This window comes from Loxodonta africana, chromosome 21, assembly GCF_030014295.1.
Source record: "Loxodonta africana isolate mLoxAfr1 chromosome 21, mLoxAfr1.hap2, whole genome shotgun sequence".
Lineage (NCBI taxonomy): Eukaryota > Metazoa > Chordata > Mammalia > Proboscidea > Elephantidae > Loxodonta > Loxodonta africana.
This window is the reverse complement of record NC_087362.1, coordinates 49725046-49741522: the sequence shown is the minus strand read 5'-3', so window position 1 is coordinate 49741522 and position 16477 is coordinate 49725046. Positions and strand designations below refer to the sequence as shown.

The 16477-nt window shown below is 50.7% G+C and overlaps 1 protein-coding gene across 4 annotated transcripts; it reads left to right on the top strand.

Annotated features, from left to right (window-relative positions):
• NUTF2 (nuclear transport factor 2) lies at window positions 1-16477 on the top strand. Of its 4 annotated transcripts, XM_010596750.3 has the most exons (6): window positions 1-321; window positions 1107-1207; window positions 12022-12149; window positions 14032-14103; window positions 14192-14290; window positions 15970-16477. In XM_010596750.3, exons 3-6 carry the CDS (start codon window positions 12051-12053, stop codon window positions 16081-16083), a joined length of 384 nt encoding a protein of 127 aa, XP_010595052.1. In that variant the 5' UTR covers window positions 1-321; window positions 1107-1207; window positions 12022-12050; the 3' UTR covers window positions 16084-16477. The 4 variants fall into 4 exon arrangements, with proteins under 4 accessions (XP_010595052.1, XP_010595051.1, XP_010595050.1 ...); XM_010596749.3 differs by lacking the exon at window positions 1107-1207 and having other exon boundaries at window positions 219-321; XM_010596748.3 differs by lacking the exons at window positions 1-321; window positions 1107-1207 and adding an exon at window positions 700-790.

Sequence of the window (16477 nt, the reverse complement as noted above, 5' to 3'; positions counted from 1 at the left end):
CCCTGATCCGAGCCAGGCGCCAACCTCCGGTGTTCCAGAGGCTTCCGCTAGACCACAATTCTCAGGGGCTCGCCCCGGCAGCCACCTTTCCCGGCTTAGCCTCACCTCCCGCGCTGCAGACCGTCTGTGGGCCACGGCGCGTAGCACGCCGGGAACTGTAGTTTTCTCGTGGCGCACCTATACCAAAAAGGAGTGCGACGGGACTGTGTCTCCCAGAGTGCTGCGGGGCGGGCGAGGGAAGGCAAGGGGGAAGGGACAGTCGGTCGCAGACCGCGCTGGGGTGCCGCCGCCGCTGCCGCCGCCATCGTGCCAGCCCTTCGGGTGAGTGTCGGGTCCAAAGCGCCGGGGCCGGGGCTGGGCCGCAGGAGCCGCGCTCCGGGCCGTCCGGAGCTTCCGCTGCGAGTCGCCGGCGGCCCCTCCCCTCCCCCCCGGCGGCCCGAAACCGCGCGGGGTCGGGGCCATGTGTCGCGTGCGGCTCCGCCTCCCGCCGGTCCTCTGAGGCGGTGGCTGGGAGGAACGCAGGGAGAACCCACCAGGCGCCCATCGGGGCAGTCCCGCGCCTGCTGCGCAGATGCACCGATCTGCACCCTGGTCAGGCCTTTTTCTCTGGTCCGGACCACCCGGATGGGGCTCTCCGGGCCCCGCCCCGTTTAGCCTGGCCCAGCCTGCCCAATTCCCGCAAGCTCTGCAGGCAGACTAGCGGGCCGACCCTGGCCCTGCTTTTTGCCACTCGCCTGCTAAGGATCCGGAGATGGGCAGCGCTACCCGGCTCGCTCCGGAGTCAGCATGGGTAAGGGCGTTAGCCTGCCGCTGCCTGGGCTTAGGACCCTCACCTGGTGCTCGACCGTAGCCTGGCTACGGTGTAGGTGAACGTTCCCCTGCCTGTCTGCCATCCGGGAGTGCACGAAACCCGCTGGCCTCTCCTTGGAACCCACGCCGTAGGTCCTCTTGCGTGAAGGGTAGAGTCTGGAAATCTGGGATCGCACGGGGTCCCATGTGGGACTTTACCCCCAGCCAGCCGTGGAAGATCTGGGCCCGATGCTGTTGAGGGGTGCAGCGGCGCCGGCCGATAGGCCCAGCACCCGCCTTTTTTTTTTTTTTATCAGTAACCAGGCCCCAGCTGTGGGTGGATTGGCCGGCCGTATTAGTGGAAGAAGAGAGGAAGGAGCCGTTGTTAGTGGAAGAAAGGAAGAAGGTAGCCAAGGAGGTGAGAGTAGATGTGTGAGTCTCCAAGGCATATTAGACGTCTCAGGCACATATGCATCGCCCCAAGTCTGCATGGAACTTCTCACGGGAGGATGATTGTCCATAAGAATGGGAGTGTTAAGGTGGGATTTAATGGAGGGCAAAGTAGAATCCAGGGCTGAGGTCAGTCAGCCCCATGTGAAGGAAGAGGGACCTTGCACTTGGGGCACATTTGAACTGTAGGGCTTATATTCAGAATCTGTGGGGCCCTTCTGAAGCCTGGCAGAAGTAGGGCTGGAGAAGCTGCAGAGTCAGGGGTCCCCTTGCTTGCTCAGTTCCCGATGACTGGAGTTGCCTATGAACCTTGGGAAATTGTCCTTAGTGATAGCTCCAGGGACCCCATTGAGTTTTGAGAGAAGGGGTGTATTTGACCTGAGAGTGCTCTTTGGCAGGTTCTGTAAAGGTACTTCTGACTGAGTGATGATAAATTCAGGGACCAGTCCAGAGACGATAGTAGGACTTGGGGAAGAGGTAGCTTGTCAAGCCTTGATTCCTCTGACCCACTGCAGCTTCAAAGCCATAGTTCTTGCAAACCTGGCCTCAGCAGCAAGCAGGATGCCAGGTCTCTTAGGAGGGCTGAGTTGGACCCATAAAGCAGATTGCTGCTGCCCCTGGCCTGCTTCTTTTTCTCGTTATGTCTCTCTCTCTCTATTACTCTTGAGCATAACCAGGTGACATTTCTTTTGGTCATTTGGTTCTCGCCTTGGAAGTTTTCCTGCAGTTGAATTGCTCTGCCTAGTCATTCTCCCTGGTCAAGGAGAGCAGGCAAAGTTGCTGCACAGAACTCCTCACTAGGGCCTGCCTTTCCCTAAACTCAGTTTTCCTATTTTGTATACTGACCCATGAATACATGGAAATCAGGTTTATCCAGCAAGCTTATGAAAGCCCTGGTTTGCCAGTGTGGGTGGGCAACAAGGCACACATAGGGTCAATGAGGTAGAGTCTCTTAGTGCTGGAAGCAGTTGTTTCAAGATCCTCTCTAGATTGTCTAGATTAGTTCTTTCTAGGGCACAGGTTTCAGGTGAGCTAGATTTATGGCTGTGGCTGAGTTCACACATTCCAAGGCCCTGGGTGACTTGAAGAAATTATATCTTTTCTTCAGGGTGAAAAGATATGCCAAGGTTACCCAGGAATAGGAGGAATTCAGGTTCCTTCTCATTCCAATCCTCTAGAAGTTTCCTGTATCTTCTCTGTCTGGGGTTATCTTGGCATTGCTTGGCATTCTGACTCCCAAAAGTTCTTGACCTTCCTGGAACTTGGTACACCATCTGGATCTCAGAGATAAGAGGAGAACCTTGAATTCTCCAGGATCTGTCTATGGCCCATATTCATGCAGGGCTGATTTGGGAAGTGGGGCCTGGTGTGGGGCAGTTGGGATATGGCTGCACAAGTATGAGGACAAGGTGTCACGATGCCTGGGTTCTCAGCTGGCTCAAAACTAGGTCTCTTAGTGACTTCAAGCCCACATCTCTTCTCCAAGCCACATCTACTGTCTTTGCAGTTGGTGAATTGGGTTGGGATGAATGATTTAAGAGAGACCCAGAATTCTCAAATTTTGGAATTGGAAAGCACCTTATATAAAAAATTCTAGAATTTCATTAGTGAGGCATTGAAACTCTATTTTCCTTCTTTCTTACCAATGATCTGTTTTATTCAGCAGCTGTTTTTTGGGCTGTCTCTGTGTGTCAGGCTCTGGGATGAGGCTGGAGGTAGAAAAATGAATTCTGCCCTTTTCTGGTGCTAGGAGAAGGAGGTCACAGTATAGTGGGTAGACAGGAGTGACGTTGGTATTAGGTGGGTGCTCAAGACTAAGTCGAAGGAACCTACAGGAGCTCTTAGCTCTGCCAAGAACAGGAGACTTGAATGATTGGAGTACCAAAGAGGAAAGGCTGTTAGAGGGCCCACTGTCCTCTCCAGTGCCTGGCAGTAACCTCAGAGTGGTATACCTCCAGTGTGGGCCCAGGAGGGTCTGGGGTCCCTTGAGCAAGGCTGTCACCACTCCAAATTGCTCTAACTTGAGTCTAGCCACTGCCTTCCCCAGGGATCTTTGCTGGATGTGCTCACAGTGGTGGGAATCTCACCAGCATTTCTTTGTGGCCTTCCAGTGCCCTGACTGGAGACTGGGTTTGTGGCTTTTGCTCTTTTCGCTGAGATTCTTTCATAGTCACGTTTATTCAAGTGCTGAGTAGCTGCTTCAGAAGTGGTACCCATCAGGGTGTCTTCCCAGGGTGAGAGACAGAGGAACCCTTCCCAGAGGTGGAAGGTCCAACAAACCTGGCCAAGGGGGCTCCTTGGGTGTCCCTTCGACAGATGGCCCTGACCTGGGGGGTTAGGTAGGGACAGGAGCCAGCAGGGGCATCAGAAATGCTGATAATCCTGGTATTAGAGTCCAGTTCAGCTCATCCAAGCAGCCTTGGTTGCACAGTGGTTAAGCACTTGGCTCCTAACTGAAAGGTTGGTGGTTCAAACTCACCAGCCGCTTATGGGAGAAAGATGTGGCATTCTGCTTCCATAAAGATATACAGCCTTGGAAACCCTGTGGGGCAGTTCTTTGTCCTATAGAGCCACTATGAGTCGGAATCAGCTTGACAGCAGTGGATTTGATTTTGAGTCTGTGTCCTTTTTTGGGGAGAGTGAGATAGTTCTAAAAAGTGTTCCACAGGATGGACATTAAAAGTTGGGTAAGATTTCTATGGGCTGGCATTGAGCTGAACTACCTGATGGTCTTTTTGAAGGTGTTGTTTGTGTGCTTGGGGTTGGATTTGAGTAGGTTACCCTTTCCCCACCTTTGGCATTCTGTGATTCACTTGCTTTGACCACATGTGGCAGGAATTCTTGAATCCCTCCCTGAGGGAGGCAGCTGTGTGTGGGTTATTCCTGAAGTGACTTCCAGGCCCATGTGATGTGACCATTCTTTTCATCCTGGTCATCAGGCCTGTGTTGCGCCATCTCTGTTCTCACCCTGTCGCCATCTCTGTTCTCACCCTGTCGGTTGGAGTGGGCTCTTCAGGGTAGAATACGATTGCTCAGGTCTGATTGTGGCTGGGGATGTCTCACAGTGGCAGGAAACAGGGACACAGGAGGGCCAGGGATGGCCCTGCTAACAGGCCCCAGGGCTCCCACTGCTGGCTGACCTGCTGAGGTTGAGAACTTCCCCTCACTGCTCTGGGCCTTAATCCTTATTTGTTGCGGGTACCTCCTGTGTTCCAGTTCCCTAAGACCCCAGGCTGGAGAGGGTGCTACCTTGGAGATGGAGAACTAAGGGCTGTCTGCTTCAGTAGCCTCAGAAAACTAGGGGATTCTGGGGTGTTTGTTTCTTGAAGACTCAGGTACTCTCTCCAAGGCCCTGGGTCTCACCAGGGCAGAAACTGGAAAGCCTGCTGCCCCCCTGGAAGGACTTCTGTGTAGAAACTAGTTCCACTTGCAGATAGTTTCAGACACAGGAGAATGCAAGTTCTCAGTTGTTCCTGTGGTGTAAACCTGCTCTGATGGGCTGAGTATGTACCCAGGTGCTTTCCATCTCGAGGAGTGTACAGCTTGCTGATTTCAGAGGGGAAAAAAAGGCTGGGGCTTTGTTCCTTGTCACCGGATTTTGCCACCTGTGCGCTTTCTGGTACTCCCATTGGCCCTCAGCTGTTCCATTCCAGGCCATTTTGTGGTCATTCTAATGCTGGCTATGCCAGTGGCCTTTTGTGATCTTGAATTCTCTCTTAACCTCTTAGAGCCACAGTTGCTTCATCTACAAAATGAAGGTAATTATACCAGCTTTACAGGGCTTGTTGTGAGACCCAAATGAGAGAATACACATTAAGTATTCGGCTACAGGAGGCACTCCCTCCACCACCCTGTGGACGCCACATTCATCCGTTTATTTGCCTACTTATCTTGGTATCACAGCAGTGTTGGGCAGGCGTGGTGATGGCTAACCACAGAGGTGGTCACTTAGGAGCTTCAGGCCCCATTGGGGAAGCCAAGTCCATGTGTACCTGATTGGGAAGTTCATAGCCTGGGAAGTCAGCTCATGGATGCAAGCTGTGTGGAAGGACAGGAACCCCAGAGATTGTCTCAGCCACCCAGGAAAGGGAGATTACCCAGGGAGTGAATAAGTGCAGAGCAGAGAGACCAGAATACAGGCTTCGGGATTTGGCTTCTGGAACAGCAGGGACAGCTCAGTGGCTCTGGAGCCCTCTCTCCAAGTGGAAGAAGGGGAAAAGGCCCTTGGGGTGCTGGAATGCCTAGGCCCTAGGTGTCTGCCCCAGGAAACTATTCTTTCCTGACCAGCCGTCTGGGCACCAGACGTTGGCTGATTACTCTGCAGATTTCAGGGAAGCAGGGGAGTTGTGGGCTGGGCAGTTGCCATTCCTAGTTGAAGCTTGCTTCATGGTGTACTATGTCCTGAAAGAGGCCAATATACCCATCCTCTTGCTTGCTGTTGACCTAGTGTTCCCTTAGGAAATGGCAATAACTCCTTAAACAGCTGGTCCTGCTTTATACCTTCAGTTGATTTCCCCTTACAGATGAGGAGACTGTGTCAGAGGGTGATACTACTAGGAGAGATGAGGCAGAACTAGAGACCAGGCTTGAGCGTGGGGCTGTGTGCTTGCTGTTCAGCCTCAGCTGCTCCTCAGGTGTGCAGGGCCTTGGGACTGAGAAAGAGAGTCAGGGCCAGGCCCCACTTACCACATGACCTCAGACAGACAGATGACTGGGTGCACAACAGAAGATTATTTCCTGACTACTTGGACAAGAGGTGTAGGTGGAGGGGAAATGGGTCTCTCGGCCACTTAAATTGACCTGGCTTTGCCGAGGACTCACTTCTTCAGAGAAGAAGGGCAGGCCTCTCAGCCAACCTCCTACACATTCATAAACTTAGACAACAAATAGATTTTGAGGGTTGGGCCAGGCACCATGGAAACAGGGGTGACTATGGTAGACATGGCGCCTGCCCTGGTCAGGGAGACAAATCGTAAGTAAATATGTAAGTGTGATGATCTCATACAGTGATAAATGCTAAGAAGATGATATAAGATGGTAAAATGATTGACTAGGGCAGCTACTTTAGACCGAGTGGTCAGGGAAGGCATCTGAGGAGGTGACGTTTGACACATGACAAGGGGCCAAGACACGTGATGGTTTAGGGGGAAGAGTGATCCAGGTAGAAGGATTAACAGTTGCAAAGTCCTAGGGTGAAAACAGGCCCAGCATGTTCCAGAAACAGGAAGGTGCCCAATGTGGCTGCAGAGGAGGGAGGAAGCGAGTGGCAGGAGATGAGGTTGGAGAGCTGGTAGGGTCCAGTCACCCAGGGCCCAGGGCCATTATAAGCAGGAGAAGTGGTTAGGACTGTATTCCTGGTGCAAGAGGAAATCATTGGAGGGCCATGGACAGGATACATAGCACCCCTCAGACCATGAAATCAGGGGAGCAGTTGGTTCCTAAAGGAGAGACACCCTGCAGTGTCTTCTTGTCCTTGGTGACAGCTTTCTCCTCTCCTCTCCAATACGTGGGCCCATGGTTTTTTTTTTCATTCCATTGTGCTTTATTAGCGCAGCCTTCTTAATCAAATATTGAAAGAATTTATATGTATAATAATAATTTACTGTAATTGTATATGTTTATATCACATTTGGACCTAGGTACCATTCTTTTGTTTTTTTAAACAATCTACAGATTTATTTTCTTTGTTTTCTTAATTTTGTTGTTTTAGGTGAAAGTTTATAGTGCAAATTAGTTTTTCATTCAAAAATTTATACAGAAATTGTTTTGTGACATTGGTTGCAGTCTGTTCAGTGTGTCAGCACTGTCTCATTTTCCCCTTCTACCCTGAGTTCTCCATGACCGTCGTCTGGTTTTCCTGCCCCTTCCTGCCTTCTTTGCTTTTGGGCAGGTGTTGCCCATTTGGTCTTGCATACTTGAATGAAGCCCATGAGGTTTAAGCCGTGTTTGGCTGTCAGTCTCTCTGTTAGAGGAGCTTTTCCTAGGCCCCATGCAGCAGGGCTGTTTTTAGGGCCTGGCCTGCAGCATAACCGGGTTGGTAGCTAATTTCAAGGGCCCCACTGTGGGTTTGGCACATCTGCTGGCGTCTCCTGTAGGCCTTGGTGATGGCCCATCAGGCACGCGAGCTGTTCTGTGTGCCAGCCTGGAGGTGATGACATCCCCTTTCCCATTGCTCTTTTACCGCTGTCCCTGCCCCAGGTCTGGCTAGGCCAGGATCTACCTCTACTTTGAAGGTTTGGGAAAGCTGTGAGGTCATCCCCCATGAAAACATCCATTGTTTGGGCTGGTGGGTTTAGTGTGGAAATCTCCTGCCTGGTACCTTTGCTTGGAGGCAGAAGCCCTGGTTCAGGGCTGTGTTGCCCCTCTCAGAGGCCCTGGCTTCAGCCCTACATGCCAGGAACACTGCTCTCACTGGTGTGGACTGTTTTTTATCTCCAGACCAGGGTATTGTTGGGAGTCCTAGCTCTGGAGTCCACTAAACCAGGTTATTCCATTCCACCATCTACCAGACTGGTGACCTTGAACAGGTTAGCTAACCTCACTGACCACCCCTGACATGGAGTGTACCTTACTCACAGGGTGGTGTTTAGGGCAAATGCATATGAAGCCCTTAGTACATTTCTACACCTAGTAAGCATTAGTGAAAATGGGATGTAGTCATCAGCCAGACATTGATATTTCAAGAGCTTTGTCTTTGGAAACACTGACCCAGAATTTGAGGATAAAAATGAAGTTTTTCTGTTGCTTAATAGATCTCCTGGGCCAGAAATTTTACCTGGGGCCTATGACTGAACTTCAAGTCTGAAACAACCTGAAATTTTTCACAAGGCTGGGACACCTCCGTATCTGTGCAAATTTGGGGTGAGAGCCACAATGCTTAAGACATTCTTTAGAGGGTCTTTGCAACTATAGAGACCTAATGGTCAGCAAAGGCTGATGCTCAGTGGGCAAGAGGTCATTGAGGTCATTTCTGCTCCTCGTGGAGCCTGGTCTTAGTCGGCCTGCGGACTGTTGGGGTAAAGCAGGAGATGGTGTGGTCGGCAGCCCTCTTGGGAGAGCTGTAGGAGAAGCCGTCATGAAGGTCAGTCCCCAGTTTGGTGTGAGGCCACTTTTTTTTTTTTTTTTTAATTTTGTGCTTTAAGTGAAAGTTTACAAATCAAGTCAGTCTCTCATACAAAAATTTGTATATACCTTGCTACCAAAACCAAACCCAACCCACTGCCGTCGCGTCGATTCCGACTCACAGTGACCCTATAGGACAGGGCAGAACTGCCCCATAGAGTTTCTGAGGAGTGCCTGGTGGATTTGAACTCCCGACCTCTTGGTTAGCAGCCGCAGCACTTAACCACTACACCACCAGGGTTTCCTACACCTTGCTATATACTCCTAATTGCTCTTCCCCTAGTGAGAAAGCCTGTTCCTTCACTCCACTTTTTCTTTTCTTGTTCATTCCGGTCAACCCACTACTGAGCCTTGACGTTTTGTTTCTGCCTGGGCATGTTATTTACACAGTAAATGTATTAGAAACAAGGTCAGGGCTTGCTGGCCATCCTGGGGAGCACCCTGCCAGCCTGGCCTGAACCCCTCCTTTATATAGCATGGGGATTGAAAGGGGGATTTGCACCCTGATTCTTTTTTTGGACTCCGGAATGCTGCCTCCGTGTCTCGAGTTGAGGGAGGTGGAAGGTGGATCTAGCATAATAGTTGGAACCAGAAGCCATAAATCTTGCAGTTTGCTGTACTCTGGGGGGAGAGGGGTTGGGGGAGGTGGGCCAGAACCACAATGGAGCCCAGAGCCAGAGAGCTCCCAGGCAGAGGAGTGGCCCCTGGGTGTGGCAGATGGATTTACACATAAAGGAGAACACAGCCTAGAGTGGGGTTGGAGGTCAGTGTTTGAGTCTGGGATGAAGACCCCAAATAGTTGGGACCTGAAATGTGACTTGAAGGAGGAGCTGGAACTGACCAGGCAGATGAGGGAAGGGAGGGCATCCCGGCAGGGGGACTTGCCTGTGCAAAAACTCAGTGGATGAGCACCCAGTGGGGTCTGGTGTTTGTGCGTGGATCTGGATCAAGGTAGGAGGGAATGGCTAGGGAGGCAGGGACAAGTATGGATGGTGGTGCTCAGGGGTTTGGCCTTTAACCCAAAGGCCAGGGGAGGGCCATGGCCAGCTTTGTGTTTTAGCTTTCAGGGTTGCCCAGAGTTAGCAGAAGGAAAGCATTGGCCTTGGCCAGAGGAAGGACCCAGCTGTCAGCGATGATGTACTGGAAAGCTTGGAGCAAGACCTCCACTTCGCTGCACCTCACTGTTCTTATCTGTAAAGCGGAATCTGACCCCCTGGCTGTGGGATCACTACATGGAAATAAACACAGGAAGGTCAAGCAGGCCTCTGAGAGGTTGGTGTTGGCCACAGTGGGCCCCTAGTTTCAAAGGTTCCTTCTTAAACTTTGGGAACCCAAAGTTGGCCTGTCCCTCAGGAGAGCTCACTCCAGTCCACTCTGCCCTGCCCACCCCACCAGACCAAAGGAACCTCCATCCCTCTTTATCCCTCTATCCCTCTTCCCTGCCAAATAGATTTTCTGTTTGTACTATAAATTTATTACACCGTTAAGAGCAATACTGAAAAAGGAAAAAACATTCCCACACTTCCTCTGCCCCACCATCCCAGCACATGGTGGCACTTTTCTTGTCTGCAGATCAGCTTCCACCGTTAGTTTCTACTCTTCATCTCCAGTGTTCTGGTTTCTTGCTCTCATCTCTTCTTCTCATGCCCCCAGACATTTGCCGATGCTATTTCTCCTGATTGGCATACTCTTTCTCTAAGACCTCCACCAAGGGCTGCCCAGTCTTGCTCTGAGCTAAGGGCAGAGGGAGAGATGGCCCTCATCCATTCCTCCAGCCTAGCCCAGTCCTTTGCCAAGAGCTCTCAGGGCTGCCAGGGTGTCTTGGTTGGGGTGAGGGGGGGACGCAGCAGGGGCAAGCCTCAGTTAGTGAACTAAGCTTAGTGGATCCTAGGGTGGAAAGGACAGAGATGCTGGGGGCAGACAGATCTGTGCTCTACCTTATAAAACTCAAGTTCGTATGTGACCAAGACAGTGTAGCTGAGACTAGATGTTGGTCCCATGCTTTTCCCATTTGTTGGTTTGCTTTTTGGCTGAATGTGAACTGGGACACACTTTGTGTTCCTGTGTAGCAGGCATGGATGGGTCCTAGCTTTCTCCTCTTCTGCTTGTTTTAGACTTTCCTGGACATTTCTTAGTCATCCCAGCACAGAGGTTCTATTTTTAGTACCATTACCTCCTAAGGGACCTAAAATAAAGCTGGCTCATTTTCCTGGCCCCTTATTGGCTGGATTGTTGGTCATATGCTTGGGGATTGGCTGGGCTGGTGATAAGCCACTGTCCCCTACACTGCCCCTCCCCTCTGCCTTCTCTGGCCTTGGGTGAGGTCACAGGGACGAGGGCTGAAACTAGCACTTAGCATGTTGAGCTGAGGGCTTTTCCAGGTTTAGTTAGTGAAGCTTTACAGCCACTGGCAGCATTGGGTAACATCCCCATCTTACAGAGGAGGAGGCTAAGGCCCTGCCTGAGAAGAGGAGCGACTTGCATCAGCTTCCACCACTGCAAATTATCGTCTGCCAGAGTTGAGCCCTCCTCCTCACTGCTTTGGTTCAGAGTCCTGTTATCAGGGCAGAGAGGATGCCTCCCCAACAGCTGGAGACAACTAGAGAATGACACATGGGGTGGCTGTCATGGCATCCTGCAGCGAGATGTGGCGCCCCTACCTAGCAAAGCCAGAGTGGCTCTCTCATCTTGTACTTGGATTTCCCATCCAGCACCCTGGGGCCATGGTCTCTGTAGTTTTGGGAAGGAGGACTCCCCTCAGCGACCCAAAAGAGCCAGCTTCTTAGAATAGAGGCAGTGCTGAAAAGGAGAGATGTGAAGACATGACATGCTTCCCTCTCCCACAACCTCTATTTCCCCTCTCACACTTCTTGGCTATTCTCTGAGCCTCCGAACTCATGCCTTTAGTTCTGAAGCAGTAGGGATTGGTGGGGTGGTTCAGGGGGTCACTCTCATCAATGAAGAAATGCCCCAGAACGGGCCAGGGTGGATGTCATCCAGCCACAGAGATTTAAACTGCTCTCTTGACTTGGGGGTCACTTGCAGGTCTTTTTGGAAGTGGCTTTTGGGGAGCCAGCTTTCCCCTTCTCACGGGGTCTTCTATACCTGTCAGCACAGCCCTGGGGCAGTGTTGGGGGCCTGAGTGCTGAGTACTGACAGGATGAGGAGGGGGCCTGAGAGCTGCCATAGAAACACTCCGTACTCAGACATCCAGTAGATCCTGGTCTGCAAAGTGGGAGGAATAGCAATAACTCTGGTTTTGCAAGTTGTTGAGAGGATTAAATGAAAAGATACGGAGAGAGTGCTTAGCTCCTCCTTAAAGGCCCCTCTCCTTAGTGGGCACAGAAGGGCCTGTTCCTTGGCCCTGGCTCAACCCTCAGCACCTGTCCTGTATCTTGTATGCTTCACCACCCTGACACCCCTTTGTGTTGTCAACCAGGAGGTCCTCAAAGGAAAGGCTGAGTCTATACCACTTCCAGGCTCCCACCACTGGTTTGGCTTTGGAGGAGTCTCTTACCAGTTCCCTAGGGCCTTTCAGTAAAGTACTCCCTGCTCAAGGAGGCCAGGGAGGGTTGAGGGGTCAGTGAAGAGCTAGCGGCCAGCCCCCTCCTGCTTGTGCAGTACCAACTCTTCCCTCCTTGTCTCTTGCTGGTCCTGCAGGTTTCAGCAAGGCTGGGCAACACTCCAGAATGGGAGACAAGCCAATTTGGGAACAGATTGGATCCAGCTTCATTCAACATTACTACCAGTTATTTGATAACGACAGAACCCAACTAGGCGCAATTTACGTAAGTCTCTAGCTCTAGGGCCAGTGTGGGGCCACAGGGCATCAATTTGGGTTTTGGGCCAGTATATCCAGGTCATGCACAAGTTCTGGCAGACCTGGTTGGACTTGGCTGGACCCTCTGAGCTTCTGTCTATGTGATAAGGGGCCTGAGGTCTGGGCCAGCCATCTGGTCTAAACATTGTCGACTTTATCATCTTCCATAAGAGTGGGGAGTCCTGGTACACTGAGCAAGGTGTATTCTGGCCTTGCCATTTCATGTGACTTGAACCCTGGCAGGGCACATCGTCTGGGACATACCTCTGTTTCAGGTTGGGACAGCAGTGGGCAGAGGCCAGGGATCATGGTGCCCTGTGATGGCAGCAACCTTGAGCATCCTAGTACAAAGCTGAGCTCTCCTGGAGGCCCTGGGTGTAGCTACCTGTTAGGGGTTGAAAAGCCCTTGAATGCTATGGGAAACAAGCAGGATTAGCCCAGGGAGACTGGTGTGTCACCTGAGAAACCCTTCTATGCAGGCATCGTTTGCTGCTCTTTTAATGGTGTCCTTATACACCAAAAACTACTTGTATTTGACACTGCCCAAGATTTCATCACAGAAATGTGATTGATCAGGCTACTGTCTAGCATGTCTGCCCAGGGTCGGGGTGATAGGAGTTATCCAAGCATACCCTCAGAGCCTGACTGGACTATGGGCAAATTCCTGTCTCTGCCTCCAGAAAGTCAGGGTCCGTTGAGGGAAAAAGAAAAGTATTTTACCAGTGGAGGCCAAGTCCAGCACAGGTATGAGTTGATCCTCATTATCGTAGGTAGAGACTAAAAAAAAATACTTGAATTGATCTGTGGAATCCTGGCACTTCTGCCTTATTACGTCTTTTTTTTTTTAATTTGTTGTTGTTGAGAATAAACATAGCAAAACATACATCAACCATTTCTACACGTACAATTCTGTGACATTGATTACATTCTTTGAGTTGTGTAACCATTCTCACCCTCTGAGTTGTTCCCCCCGCCCCGTTAACATAAACTCACTGCCTCCTAAGATTCCTATCTAACCTTTTGAGTTGCTGTTGTCAATTTGATTCCATATAGTTAGTTCTTAAAAGAGCATAATGCTCAATGCCTCATTTCTTCTTAAAATCAATAAAAGCAGGCCTGACCTAGAGAGGAGAGTTAGCAGGGTCCTAAAAGAGCACTTTATGTACATCATTTCATAAAAATCTCAGCACATTTCCCTTTGAATATTATAAAACTGAGACTCAGAAAAATAAGTGACTTGCCTAATGTCATAGGTGGTAAGTAGCAGAGGCACTGTTTAGTTCTGCGAGGAAGGCTGTGGAAGGGAGGACTTGAAGGGGAGAAGCTGGACTAGTGGGTGCATGTGCCTGTCTGGGATAGGGAAGGCCCCAGACTGGGCCTTGAGAGGTCTTGTTGGCCTCCCTCCCTACCTGAACCAGAAGGCTAGCTGGAAGGGCCTCAGTGGAACTCAGTCTGGGCCCTGGAGGTGGTGATGAAAAAGGAGTCCTTCAGAGTTATTTCCGATGGCTTCTCTGGGACCAGTGCTGACTGACCACACAACAGGATGGCTTTTGGCTGAGCCATCCTAGGGCCCATGCATATCCGTGGCCACGTGAATTCTTGAATAAAAACTGGGAATTGGACTTACCTAGCAAGTGTACTTTGTTAAACAGTCTCTAACTGGGCCCATGGGCAATGAGTGTCATTAAGGAAATTGTCGATAATATAAAGTTTGGAAGCTACCCATAACCCCTCTTTACAGACAGGGAAAATGAAGTATGGATTCACTTTCCCCAGCAAGACCCTTTCAGAGCTGCGGTCACGGCCCTACTTCTTGTGCTTTGACCTGGGGTTTCTGGTGCGTTTTTCAGATTGACGCGTCATGCCTTACATGGGAAGGACAGCAGTTCCAGGGGAAAGCTGCCATTGTGGAGAAGTTGTCTGTAAGTAATGGTCAGGGCCAGGTGCAGGCAGCCACTTCTCTGCCCCTGCTACCCTCTCTGAGCCCCTTGCCTATTCTTTGTCTCGCAGAGCCTTCCGTTCCAGAAAATCCAGCACAGCATCACGGCGCAGGACCATCAGCCCACGCCAGATAGCTGCATCATCAGCATGGTTGTGGGCCAGCTCAAGGTAAAAGCACTACTGCAGTGCTACGGAGGGGTTCCTGGCAGGAAAGAGCCCTGAGCCCCCTGCCTTCCTTGTGGATGTGGCACCCGGACAAAGTGACCGTCCAGAGCTACATAATTCAATGCAATAGCCACTGGCCGCACGTGGCAACATTTAAATTGCGTTCATTAAAAATAAATTAAAAATTCAGTTCTTCAGGTGCACTAGCCATATCGCAAGTGCTCAGTAGTCACTGTGGCTAGTGGCTACCTATTAGACAATGCACAGAAAGTTCTGTTAGAGAGCACTTGTCTAGAGCCTTTCTGGAAAAGAGACAGGAAGAGCTGGAGGACTGAGGGCAAGACAGAGCCATGGTGCCATGAGGTGTGGTTGGGCCTGCAGTCCCCTAGTGGAGTTTATGCTGCCACTCTCCAGGCTGGATTCTGGGTCTTCTGCCTGCTGGGTACAGCAGAGTCCTGGAACTCCCTCCTGCTTCTCTCTGCATTGCCCTACCCTTCTCAGGACCTGCGATCCTCAAAGCCTTCCTGTGGCTCTTCAGCCCCCAGAGGCTCTCCCAGAACTCCTACCTGTTGTGCCCCAGCAGATCAAGGTCATAGTCTCAGTTTCCAAAAAGCTCCTCCTTTTTCCCAAAGCAGGACAAATTGACTGCCCCTTGGCAGGTCCCAACCCTCTGGGCCTTTGTGTTACGATGGGCTAAGAATAATAGACCCACATGCCTTCTCCCTAGGCTGTGCTGGGTGAATGGGGAGGGGCAGCTTTCTGGGTCCCGTACAGGGGTGGAGGGGCCCCTAGGCCTCTGCAGTGGACCCAGAGGGACCTGGTTTCTACCAGTTTCTCTTGCCTGGCCAGGATGCCCTGCCCGAATTGGCCCTGGGGGTAGAGGAGGCCTCTCCAGGGAGCTCAGTGCCCACTGAACCCTGGCTGGGGTTCGTAAACAGTGGCCCCTCCCACCTGGTTTTAGGTTCTTCAACTCAGAACACCCGAAAGATTGATTTGCCTTCTTCCTGCTGATAATTCCCCAAAAAACAGGTGATGTTAGACACCAGGCTGGTTAGCTGGGCTCCTGGACTCCTACCTCAACTAGGTCTCACCCTGGTTTTCTGCAGTTTGACTTTCCTCTTTCATTATAAATGTCAATATTACATGACAGGAAACAGATTACCCAATGGTTGTTTTGTTTTTTTTCCCTGTAGAGCTATGATCACATTGTGAACTCAGTTTTTAATGTCTTCTCACATACTTTTTTCTTGGCCACAGTGTTAATGGTAGTTTCTCTGGGCTGGACTGACTGACATTCTCAGACATTTACTTTACAGGCTGTGATACTGTATGTCAATGTGGTGAGCACTCTGGGATTCTTTCAAAATTGTCATCACTTGTGCCCAAAGACGGGCTCAGAGGCAGGTGTGTTGTCTGCTGTGTTGCTGTAGCTAACTGATGAATTCATCTGCACTTGAAATGCATCACAGTGTGAGCGGCCATCTACTGGCCCCTGCTGTTGCCCAGTACAACATTTCATGTTTTTAATCAGTTCATATTCATGAGTACTCTTCAGCTACTGGAATTTGAATCCAGGACAGTAGGGCCTGATCCCAAAGTCAACATTCTTTGCCCTGTTCTATCACTGAACCCCCCTGCTATCGTTCAGTCCCCTTATTGAACCATTTTCTCTTTCTTCACAGGCCGACGAAGACCCCATCATGGGCTTTCACCAGATGTTCCTATTGAAGAACATCAATGATGCTTGGGTTTGCACCAATGACATGTTCAGGCTTGCTCTGCACAACTTTGGCTGACCTCCTCCCAGCCAGGCACTCATGCTGTTTCCTCCTCCCTCCTCTTCCCGATACTATTCACACTCTGCCAGATGCTCCAAATATCATATACAAACGAGCAGGGCCACAGTGGGAGTGGGCGCGGTGCGCTACTGCCACCGAGGTGTTGTGCATGATGTTTGGACACTAGACTAGTTGCATCTGACAGGAGAAGTTTGTGTTGTACCAGCGCATGCCTTGGAAAGACTAAGTAATGCAAAAGGTTGTCTTTTGTTTTGTTTTTTAAATCTACTGACAAGTTGCTCTAGTAACCCAAAGAAGTGAAGGAGAAAGCAGCTGCCTCACCGCCCAGATATTGATTTGTTCAGATGTTTCAATGCCTCATTATACAATAAAACCACGAAAATTTTCTTAA